A 12,480-nucleotide genomic window follows, 5' to 3' on the forward strand; every position below is an offset into this window, starting at 1 on the left:
CGGAAGTAGACTCTAGTGTATCTCTTTGCGCACGTACAGATCCGCGCACCTTTGACTCTAGTGTAGACCCCGAGCACTACGAGATCCGCGCATGCGTCAAGGGAGCGGGACACTTTAAGTACGTTAAACGTGGCTCAGTACCTGAGAGCGCGCAGCGTGTCATGCGCAGAATGCGCCGCGCAAAGTCGACATGTCTTGTGGGTGCGCGTGCGCTAACGATCTGTGCTTCACTTCTGCGCATGCGACTACGACTTCAGCTATGCGCATGCGCAGTAGTCACTCTCACTGACCCTGCACCGGCTCTACTGGGAGGAAGGTGTTTTATTGTCTCTCGGGAGCATCACGTCCTCTCCGCGGAATCTGCACGAAACCCGACCTGTAGGCCACCTTGACTCGAGAGAAAGAGAGCCGGGAGCACAGAGAAGCCATGCCCCGGCAGGACCCAGACTCGGTGAGTGTGAGCTGCTGCAGGCCAGCGCCTTAGAAACCGGGCTTCAGGGAGCCTCCTCTTCAGGGCCAAATGCTTCAGGGCGCCTCCTCCTCTGGGCCCAAGGCTTCAGGGCACCTCCTCCTCAGTGCCCAAGGCTTCAGGGCGCCTCCTCCTCAGTGCCCAAGGCTTCAGGGCGCCTCCTCCTCAGTGCCCAAGGCTTCAGGGCGCCTCCTCCTCAGTGCCCAAGGCTTCAGGGCGCCTCCTCCTCAGTGCCCAAGGCTTCAGGGCGCCTCCTCCCCAGTGCCCAAGGCTTCAGGGCGCCTCCTCCTGGGAGCCCAAGGCTTCAGGGCACCTCCTCCTCATTGCCCAAAGCGCCTCCTCCTGGGAGCCCAAGGCTTCAGGGCGCCTCCTCCCCAGTGCCCAAGGCTTCAGGGCGCCTCCTCCCCAGTGCCCAAGGCTTCAGGGCGCCTCCTCCCCAGTGCCCAAGGCTTCAGGGCGCCTCCTCCTCAGAGCCCAAGGCTTCAGGGCGCCTCCTCCTCAGTGCCCAAGGCTTCAGGGCGCCTCCTCCTCAGTGCCCAAGGCTTCAGGGCGCCTCCTCCTCAGTGTCCAAGGCTTCAGGGCGCCTCCTCCTCAGTGCCCAAGGCTTCAGGGTGCCTCCTCCTCAGTGCCCAAGGCTTCAGGGCGCCTCCTCCTCAGTGACCAAGGCGCCTCCTCCTGGGAGCCCAAGGCTTCAGGGTACCTCCTCCTGGGAGCCCAAGGCTTCAGGGTACCTCCTCCTGGGAGCCCAAGGCTTCAGGGTGCCTCCTCCTCAGTGCCCAAGGCTTCAGGGTGCCTCCTCCTCAGTGCCCAAGGCTTCAGGGTGCCTCCTCCTCAGTGCCCAAGGCTTCAGGGTGCCTCCTCCTCAGTGACCAAGGCGCCTCCTCCTGGGAGCCCAAGGCTTCAGGGCGTTTCCTTCTGGGAGCCCAAGGCTTCAGGGCGTTTCCTTCTGGGAGCCCAAGGCTTCAGGGTGCCTTCTCCTCCTGGGAGCCCAAGGCTTCAGGGTGCCTTCTCCTCCTGGGAGCCCAAGGCTTCAGGGTGCCTTCTCCTCCTGGGAGCCCAAGGCTTCAGGGTGCCTTCTCCTCCTGGGAGCCCAAGGCTTCAGGGTGCCTTCTCCTCCTGGGAGCCCAAGGCTTCAGGGTGCCTTCTCCTCCTGGGAGCCCAAGGCTTCAGGGTGCCTTCTCCTCCTGGGAGCCCACGGCTTCAGGGTGCCTCCTCCTCAGTGCCCAGGCTTCAGGGCGCCTCCTCCTCAGTGCCTAGGCTTCAGGGCGCCTCCTTCTGTGAGCCCAGCCTTTGCCCCACCCCGCTTCTGTCCACTCATGGGCTGTCAGATCTGTTCCCTTCAGAGCCCTCCCTCCTCACAAGAGCCCAGAAGTGCAGCTCTCGGCGCTTGGCCCATCCACCCTCCCAATTGATGGATTTAGTGTCCTGAATTTCATAAAATACCTGCAGTCTACTCCTGGGTAGTTACACTTAGGACCACGTTTTCATTTTAAATGGATTGTTTGGTTTGCTAATATCCCAACAGTTTCCAAAAAGAAAGTCTCATCCCCCTCCGATCCTTTTTGGAAAGTTTGGGGTAATCCCCCAAGCGTAGGGTGGCAAATCACATTCCCCGTTCATATTTTTTATAGGAACATTTAACATAGATACAACAGAACGGCTGAACGGAATTTCACCAAAATTGACAAAGTTATATCTTTATTCAGAAACTGCTTCTTGTAGTTTGGTATGAATCCATTAAGTATTTTTTTGAGAAATTAAGGTTGAAAAAATATAGGTATTTCGCGCTACGGGGATCTATGGGTGACCCACAACAGATCCGCCAATCGGCAAGCTCAACCACACATTGTGATTGGCTGTTAGCAATCTGAAGGAAAAATTGTGGCCGCCATCTTAGGACACTGTCCCTGAGTCCTAAAAAAGAAAACAAAATAGGGGGGTCAAATTTAAAACACCATGTTTTTTTTCCGGGTTCTGTGGATCCCTGGTACCACTATGACAGCGTGTCACCCTGGGGCTTCGAGGTGGATCCCCCGCCAAACCCTAGTGGTGTTGCACTGAGTGTTGCAGTGGATCAACAGAACCCCCCCAAAAAATTAAGTGTTAGACCGTCAAAAGAGGGGTTGGACACTCAACCTGCGCACATCTTACTTTGTGGGGAAAAAAATAGAAATTCACTGGAAAAAATAAAGGTTAAAGTGACATTGTAGTTGGGAATTATAATAATAGCTTATAATAAAACAAAGGTTAATGGGTTGTTCAGTTAGGAGAAAATGTCAGTTAAAATATGCAGTTTTTAAATTAACAAAACCACTAAAATTTACCAGTTATTTTAAGTAACTAGAACTCATGTCGTGAAGTAACTATAGCTCGCGCCCTCTCTATGTTTTGCTAATTACCTCACATACTATATTGCTTTTGACATGTTTTATGACATCATTGATAACATCATTGCAGCATCTGAAATGACATAATTGATGACAACACTTGCATGGCGGGGGCTGAGTTATAGTTGCTTTGGGGCACAACTTATAGTAACTTTAACTGGTGAGTTTCAGTGGATTTGTTAGTTTAAAACAGTATGTTTTAATCAACATTTTCACCTAGCTATAACGTCCGTTTAACCTCTGTTTTTCTCATATGATATATATTATGTAAAAGACTTATGTTAAACCTTATAGTTAGGAAAACGTTTATACCTTCCATACAAACCAAACCTAAAGAACACAAACATTAGAAATTCTAAAATTATACTTATACCTCAACTGCACCACCTTTTCATTACTATTCTTTGTATCATAACCAAACTTAGGCTACACAAACATTTGATATTCTAAACTTATAGTTATACCATGAATATATAATTTATGCACCACCTCCAAATTATAATAACTCTCCTACCTCCATATACAGTGTAGGGAACTTGAGTGACGTAGAAGTGGAGCGGCGTAGTCTGGCGTATCGGATGTAGTGCTGTAGAGTGAAATGGAGTGGCTTATAGTGGGTTAGCGTGGATTTGCATAGAGTAGAGTGACGTAGAGTGGAACAGCAGGGAGTGACGTGGAGTGTAGTACTTTATTCAGCTGTAGCATGAAAGTGGGTCAATGGATGTAGATGTAATGTGGTAAGAGTATCAATTATGGGGTGTAAATTGTAATTTTTGTTACTAAATATAAATGCTTTAGGTATTATTAAAGTTATATGTCTCGAAATATTTAGTTATATACTGTGTGTGGTCACTTTGCAGTATACTGCGATACGTGCCGATGGTAGCACAGTATATGATTGGCTAATGGCTGCCTTTACAAATTGTAAAAGGCAGCCATGAGTTTTCTGCACACTTTGACTGCGTTATGGGTTAGGGCCTTAAATATGGGTAAGTAGTAGATTTTATTGTTGTTTCCTATGTTTTAACACTTTATTAAAGCGGTAGTCAAATGTATTTTATATTTATTAATATACTTGCAGAACCGCGCTAGTAGTTATAAAGTTCTGCAGTGCTAACAGGAAAAATAAAGAACTATGTAGAAAAAATAAAAAATATGCTGTAGTACTCTATATAAGTGAAATATAGTGTACTGTGATGTATTTATAATTATTTTATATATTTAATAAAAATAATTGAGGTAGTACAGTAATTTGTAGGTGTTACCGCGGTACTACATAGACTTTTTTGTAAATAATTAAATATGTAAAAGATTGAAAATACACTGTAGTATACTAAATTTATGAAATATAGAGTGGTACAGTGCTTTTTTAATTTTTTCCCAGTTAATCTCTTTTTTTTTTTTTTTTTTTTTTAAGTACAGTGGTACTTCCTAGGTACCACAGCGGTACTCAGTAATTAAAAACAATAGAAACTTATAAATAATTTTCCTCACTCATTACCACTTTTACGAAACTGCAAAATCCACATATATCATTAAGTTAAAATGCATTTTAACTTTAAAAAGGGCAATTTGCACCCCCTAATCTATATTTATGGCAAATTGTATTAAAATCCATGTGTTTGCACCACACTGAATACAAAGGTCTATGGAAAATAGATTGGTGGAAAAACACGTTTTGGGCCCCTCCCCCCTTTTTTTTATCATTCCACCCCCTTAACGAATCACCATGGAACTTTCCATCATCTGCCAATATAGAAAAAGCTATAGGTCTGGAAAGTTTCATGGGATTCGTCAAACAGATGTAAAATTATTAGAAATGAAAATCCGAGGAATTCCTATCTCTTGGAATCCTAACTATAACTAGAGAGTGGCTACCGCCCCTTTGAAATAAATATATTTCCCAGTGGCAGTCACCACTGGGTTGTTATAGTTCGGTCAGCTGTCCCATAGGGAAAGCATTTATTGTGTTGCTAATAACTTTGGCACCGTCTGACGAATCTCCACAAAACGTTTTTTAAAAAGTGCTATTATTTGTTGTGCTTGTGCATTGAAAGTTACGTGTGATCCGTCAAGTGGGAGCTAAAGAAAAATGGAGGGGCCCAAAATGCACACCGTCTTCTATGTAATGTCGTACTTGTCATGCTGAGACGATTTTGTCTAATAACTCAAGGCTGCTCACAATACTTAATATTTTTTACGTAAAATGGTTTCCCTTTTGGAATCTTTTTCACCTGAGCCAAAAAACTAATGTGGAACATGTTGATATCATGTCATCAACTGCACACTGAGTTAGTCTTCGATGCAACGATTTATAACGTGTTTAATACCTCTGCGCACCTAAGATGGATTAGGAGCACATTCATTTTGTTAACACTTACACCCATAGCTGGACACAGGCTGTAAATGAGGTAGAAAAGTAATATGGTAGTTACCTGTCTCTATTTAAACATTAAAGAAAAAAAGTAGCACACTTGTTGGATGATGTCATCAATGATGTCATAGAACATGTCATGAGTGATGTAATATGTGAAGTCATAATCAGTGCATGGCAGGCACAAGTTATAGTTAGTTCTGCTAACTATAACTGGTGAATTTCTGTGGTTTTCGTTTTAGTTCAAAATGTTAATTGTGTCACTGACATATTCACCTAACTACAACATTACTTTAACCTTTTGTTTTTTGTGCGAAAAATAAATGTGTGTATGTATGTATGTATGTGTGTGTATATATATATATATATATATATATATATATATATATGTTTATATGTATGTGTGTGTATATATATATAGATATGTGTTTATATGTATGTATATATAGATGTGGTGTGTGTGTATATATATATAATATATATATATAATCTACTGGCGGTCGCCAGTAGATAGTTATAGTTACAACCTAGTTTCCATAGGAAATCTCAAAATTCTATTTTGAATAACTTTGGCGCCGGTTGACGAATCCTCGCGAAATTTTCAAAACTAATGGGGCGCTCCGTTCAGCTCCTACCCTGAAAGTCTCGGGGTGATTCGTCAAGCAGGGGCCGAGAAAAAAGGGGGGTCCCAAAACGCATTTTCCCCATGCATTTTTCCATAGGACCTTTAGACACAGCTACAGCCCGAACGGCTGAACAGAATTACTTGAAATTTGGCAGAGAGGTAGCCATAAGGTCAAGGAAGTGCCTTTTGCAGGTCTGGTGTAAATCTGTTCAGTATTTCCTGAAAAAATAGCATTTAAAAGCATATATATATGTGGGCGGAGCCTAACCACACATCTCATCCTGAGATCTGATTGGCTGTCAGCACTTCATCCAAGAAGTGTTGGCAGCCATCTTGGGACCGATATACATGATAGCACCTCATTAAAAAGCATTGCAGTTAATAGAAGGTTTTAAGACTTTAGTTACATTATAAATCATTTGTTGATGGTACCATACTCATTTTAGGAACTGTGGTATGTTCTAAGGTGATTTCACCATGTGAAAAAGCCTTCTGCTGGGATATCATGATTGAGAGAAAAATGTTTTCTCATGCTTTTACCACAGATGTTTGGAAGGTGATCTATAAGCTAAACTGAGAGCTTATTTTCTGTAAATTCACATTATCTTTCTCAGTCATGTGAGAATGAAGTCTGACATTCTCAGTAAAACATGTACATCCAACAAGGGCAGAGACTGTCAGTTGATTCCTTTGTGTTCTACTGCAGCTTCCCAGAGTGTTCCACAGAACTACTAGAGCGCTAACAGTCCTACTTATGATAAACGTATGGCACACCTGAAGCCATCTTGCTTGGATTAAAGTGGTAACTCTTAAAACATTTAATTTAAAAAGGAACAAAATGAGGGGGTTCATTTTTCCATAAAAAGTATGATTAGTGCTGCAGAAAGAAAAATTAGGGCACATTTTGAGTGACTTCTCAAATCCTCTTCTATTTCATTAAAAAATTCTGACTGACTGAAACATGCACTTTCAATACCAGCAGCAGTTTTCCCTGGTGAGCAGTAGCTTTACTACAGTGATCTAATGAGCAAAAAGAGTGCTAACATTCTGAATTTATGGCAAATGTGTGACACATCTGAATGCCTTCTTGATGGAATCAAAGTAAAAAACTGAAAGTATTTCCTACTGAGGAGACTGCAGTAAATGAGGAAATTAGGAAACTTCATAACAAATAAGTCTCCCAAGATGGCCACCAGAGACAAAAGAGCCCAAATGTAGCCCAAATATCACCCAGATGTAGCCCAAGTATAGCCCAATGACAGAATGTCCCAGAATGTTCTTAAAAACAACTAGAGCGCTTACTGTCTTCATTATGACAAAAGTATGGCACACCTGAAGCCATCTTGATAGGAATAAACTGGTAACACTTAAAACATTTAATTTAAAAAGGAACACAATGAGGGGGTTCATTTTGCCATAGAAATTATGATTAATGCTGAAGAAAGAAAATGAGGGCACATTTTGAGTGACTTCTCAAATCCTCTTCTATTTCATTAAAAAATTCTGACATGCAGACTGAAACATGCACTTTTAATACCAGGAGCAGACTTCCATGGTGAACAGTAGTTTTACTACAGTGATCTAATGAGCAACTAGAGTGCTAACATTCAGAATTTATGGCAAATGTGTGACATATCTGAATACCTTCATGATGGAATCAAAGTAAAAAACTGAAAGCATTTCCTACTGAGGAGACTGCAGTACATGAGGAAATTAGGAAACTTCATAACAAATAAATCTCCCAAGATGGCAGCCGGAGACAAAAGAGCCCAAATGTAGCCCAAAATCACCCAGATGTAGCCCAAATATAGCCCAATGACAGAAGTGTGCAATACACTTATTATTTTGTGTTTTTGCAGTGTTATATAGTGCAGACTTGTCAGGTATTGGAGTGCTTTACATGAGCATTGGTTACATCACACAAGAACATTCATTTTGGTTGTAGACATGGGGAGACTAAGTGATTTGACCAGAATCACAGAATGTCGAGCTGAAGCAGAAACTTCAACCTGGTTCCCCAGTTGCAAAGTCTGCAGTTCTGGAAGTAACACCACATCCTCTCCCCTAAGTGCAACATTTAATCAAGTGGTCAACTGGATAAAAAAACATAAAGATAACAAATAATTTAAAAGTGCTTTGTCGCTATTTGAAAACTCAGAAAATATGTCCTTATTTTAGTCTTTTAGAGCACTAACCATAATTTTGATGCCAATAAGACCCTCTCATATATGTAATTTCTAAAGGAAATGCTCTAGGTATTACAGTTTTGATTACATCAAGATGATGTCAGGCGTTCCACACTTTTGTAATAAATATAGAATGTTAGCAATCTAGTTGTTCATTAGGATACTGTTGAGAGGCAGAGGCCAGGGGCACGGACTCTGAAAATTGAAGGCAGTTAGGAGGGTGCAAAGGCAACAATTTAACCACACTGAGCAGGCAGGAAGGGCCGTGGAAGCACAACAGACTATGGAGGGGAGTGGAAAGGGGGGCAGGGGCAACAAACCAACAATACAGGACTTGCAAGAGAGGCTGTTGGAGGGAAGATCTATTACGGGTCAAGGAAGCTAGGGGCGGTCCCCAGAGCCCCGGGAGCCACCACAGAACTGAGCAGGAGAGTAAGTCAGGGACAAAAGGGGCACCTTAATTTGAGACGGGGTGCCTAGGAACGCTTGCTCCAAAAATGAAGAAAACAGACATATGAGACATGGAATTGGAAGCAGAATACAATGGCAGTTTAATGAGAAGATGCAACTTCGAAGAAACCGCAGAATAGAGACATAGAGTACAAAATACAGAATCCAGATAATCATACAGCTGTCATGATATTCTCTGTATCTCAATTCATGTACTGACAGAGAGAGAAAACACATCTATAAATGCATCATGAGAAACAAGTTACACCAAGGAAAATGTTACCTAGGAACACTCACGTTTACTCTTAGAGCAAGCATTCCTGCAATTACAATACAAAATCTTTTAAATGCAAAAGTGAAGAGAACAATGGTTAAACATAACATGACATTTCATATAGGTAAAATAGAATAAGATACTTCAAGCAAAGCAGAGCAAGACATTTTAAGCAAAGGAAGACAAGAGCTCCCAGCTCTTGGGGAAAACCTGCACAGCCTGTTAACCTACATACAGACGGCGAGGTAGTCCGTCGATATCTGTGGGTGCTCCCTTTTTATATCATTTTGTGGGCTCCTTTGCACGCTACATCTACCTACGTTTGCTACCCAAAAGCTTCGTCTGCAGATTTTACCAGACATTTCGTCATTTACCCACTTAATGCTGACAATGGGCTGGGTGAAAAGGTCAGTCTCTCAGGCCAATCGCTTATTCTAAGTTCCATAGAGCAAGCAGAAAATAATGTGTATTGTACGGGAATTCAATATATTCATGTATAAAATCTCCTCAGTTCTCCTAACTTGACGCTCTGCGGTTGCCACTTCCTTAAAAGCGGGAAACCTGCCCAGGAAGCAAGTATCAGTCCAGGATGCAGCCTACTGTATGTCGACAGCTTCAGGGGGATGTTGAACTTTGATACCGAGCAAGGAGCACTCGGGTAGGGTGGGGGCTACTAGTTTGGAGCAGAAGGCCTTGCAGACCTGCCTTCAGACTGCTATACACTAAAATTGCAGAGCTATGGTCAATTTAACAAAGAGGCCTACATATTGAACAGAAGGGCCTACACAGGGGTTTTATGCTGGCTGAGTGGTAAGGATGTCTCAGGATAATTATATAGCAACACAGGACCCGCTGGTCAATTTAATACGGCCTACAAATGCGGCTGGCAGGGCAAGGACAAGGGTCTCATACTTCAGGTGTGAACAGAACGGGCCAGGGGCCCCCTGTGATACAAAATCTACCCTTCTTCAAGGCTGTGGCAATGTAATAGACCATTGTGGGCAGAAGGAAGAGGCAATGGTAGTACAACCATACATGCCAACAGACCCGATTCAGCCAGGAAACGTCCAATGTTTTTAAGCTCAAATGGGCTTTATTTGATCTGTCTCCTGTCTACAATATCCTCTTTTTCAATGTAACTCAAAGGGGAAAATCAATACCCCAGTTTTTTTTCAAAATCTCCCTCTTACCAAGTTCAAAATGTTCGCAAGTATGGTACATTGGATCATGGAAGGAAATGGGATAGGGACATGGACTTGGATAACAGAGGACAGGAGGGACATGGAGAGGTGCACCAAACTGACCCTGCAGGGCAGGCATCAGGGTTTGCAGCAGCACAATACACCACACAGGGCATGCAGGACGGGAGTGCAGCACAACAATCCATAGAAAGCAAGAGGGAGGGGACAGGACCATGCACATGGACAACAGAGAACAGAGGGGCAAGAGGCAATGGTAGCTAGCTGACCATAATGGACAGACAGGAGAGAAAGCTGCAGCATAACAGACCATAAAGGGCAGGAGGGACGTATCAGGGGCATTACAATGGAACAGACAAGACAGGAGGGAGGGAGTAGGGGTCTGCACATGTAAACAGAGGGCTGGGGGCAAGGGGGCAGGGCAGGAGCAGCAAGATAACCATGGAGGTCAGGCAGGATGGGCACTAGAAGTAAGACACACCATGAAGAGCAACAGTGAGACTGTGATGGCATACACACAGACCATGGAGGGAAGGTGGGAGGGGGTCAGGGGCAGCTAACTGACCACACAGGGAAGGTGGGAGGGGCCATGGCAGCACAGAAGACCATGCATGGCAAGTGGGAGGGTTAGTGGCAGCACAATGGCTATGATGGGCAAGAAGGAGGGTGCAGGGGCATGCACAAAGGACGATGGAGGATAGAAGGGAGGGTCAGGACCTGTGCACAGACAAGAAAGTTCAGGGGAAGGGACCTCACAACAGACCACACGGGGCAGGCAGAAGGAGCAGTTGCAGCACAACAGACCAGGGAGGGCAGAAGGGTGTGGCAGTACAATGGACCATGTAGGACAGGAGGAAGAGGATAGGGGCATGGCATGTGGACAGGCAGGGTGGAGGTGGCAGGGACAGGTTACAGTCATCTGACAATGCTAGGCAGGTGGGAGGGGAGTGGCAGCTCAACAGAACACTCAGAGTAGATAGGAGTGGCAGGTCCATGGGACATGGTGGGCAAAAAGGATGGAGCAGGGGCATGCACAAAGACATTGGAGGGCAGGGGGAAGGAGAATAGGGGCAGCAAGCTAACCACAGAGTTTAAGCAGGAGGTCAATGATGGGGCATAGAATTGGGCAATGGAGGGCAGGAGGAGTGGACTGGTACATCATACTAAATTGAGGGCAGTGGCAGCACATCAGACCATGCATGGCAGGAGGAAGGAGGCTAGTCCATGGATTCACACAGCAGAGGATAGGGAGGAGGGGGATGGGGCAGCAAGCTAACTGTTCAGAGAAGGCGGGTATTAGGAACTTTATTGTTTTTAAAACATTGTGTCTGTGCGAACTACTTAAAATATGAACAAGTATGCAGCATAATCTCACTTTTATTCAGGAAGAAGAGGACGTTTGTGACTGTGACTCCGGGCTCACTTGGCAGAAACACCCCCTGACCCTCCACCCCCTATCGCAAAATGTAATGCCCGTGAAAAGGGTAGGTGAACACAGTGTTATATAGAACATAGTCCTGAGAGCACGATTGAAAATGAAAACTAGATATAGTGTATGGTATAAACTATGCACCAAAAAGTGTGATATAAGATGAACCGGGCGTGAAATATAATATGCAATACATTGTGCGCAATGACAGATTCATTGGAGAGCGCGAGATAGCACAGGCACTAGCACGTGCTATGCGATATGCGCCTTGGAGTGTAATATGCACAGGGCAGTGTTGTGTAGCCTAACTAGTCTCTAAAGTTGTAATATAAAATATGTGCTGGGGAGTGTAAAGTTGCATATGCACTGTGACAAAGATATGGATCCCAGATTGTAATATGTATGGCATAGCACTGTGCGTTATAACATAGGCATCGAGGAAGGCACGTTAGATGGGGCAATATAACCCGTGCGAAGACAAGTGTGGCATGACATATTCACGGGGTGGTGTTACAGTGCACATGGGCTAGAGAGTGTCATAGCATATGCACTAGCTAGTGGAATACAACACAGAGGTGTGTGGCACTCGGCAGGCAATGGTGGGAGTAACACAGCATTGGGCTCTGTCAGGAGCGCGCTGTGACTCTCAAGTGATGTTCGTCCCCTTTCCAGAGAGTAAAATAAAAAGTATTACACATCCGGCAGTGGATGTGTGTTTTATTAACCGTGAGGGGGGTTTCTTGCATAGTTTTGGTCGAATTTTTGTCGAATCCCCTTTGAATGGCTTGGTGTGCATGTGTATTAAAAGTGCCCGTCAATAGCTACCCATGTTTGTATAAATAAACGACAAGGGTGTCTACCGGGATTAGGCACGGTAGGGCATCAGACATGTCAGAGCTTCACTAGTGGTGTAAATACATTCCACGTGGATTCATTGCATGCATAGTAGCCTTTTAATGAATATCACGCAAATCGTCATGGTGATAGGTACGTACGGTTTGTCCAGCATGTCCTAGGTGTGTCTATAAATATATATTTTTTTAAAATAATAAAAAACAGTGGCCGGCCCTGGGGATTGGGGTCAAAA

At 44.2% G+C, this 12,480-nt stretch overlaps 1 protein-coding gene across 2 annotated transcripts in view; it reads left to right on the forward strand.

The window, feature by feature from the left end:
* The first annotated feature begins 269 nt into the window (after nt 1–269).
* The window catches only part of LOC146859480 (uncharacterized), a 187,619-nt gene continuing 175,408 nt past the window's right edge, over nt 270–12,480 (forward strand). The window contains exon 1 of one of the 2 annotated variants that reach the window (XM_085650209.1): nt 270–451. In XM_085650209.1, the coding sequence (XP_085506335.1) occupies nt 428–451 (24 nt within the window). In that variant the 5' untranslated portion in view covers nt 270–427. The remainder of the gene's footprint in view (nt 452–12,480) is intronic. The other variant, XM_085650208.1, reaches the window with a different exon arrangement.

Source organism: Triturus cristatus, chromosome 3_2 (assembly GCF_964204655.1).
Source record: "Triturus cristatus chromosome 3_2, aTriCri1.1, whole genome shotgun sequence".
Classification (NCBI taxonomy): Eukaryota; Metazoa; Chordata; class Amphibia; order Caudata; family Salamandridae; genus Triturus; species Triturus cristatus.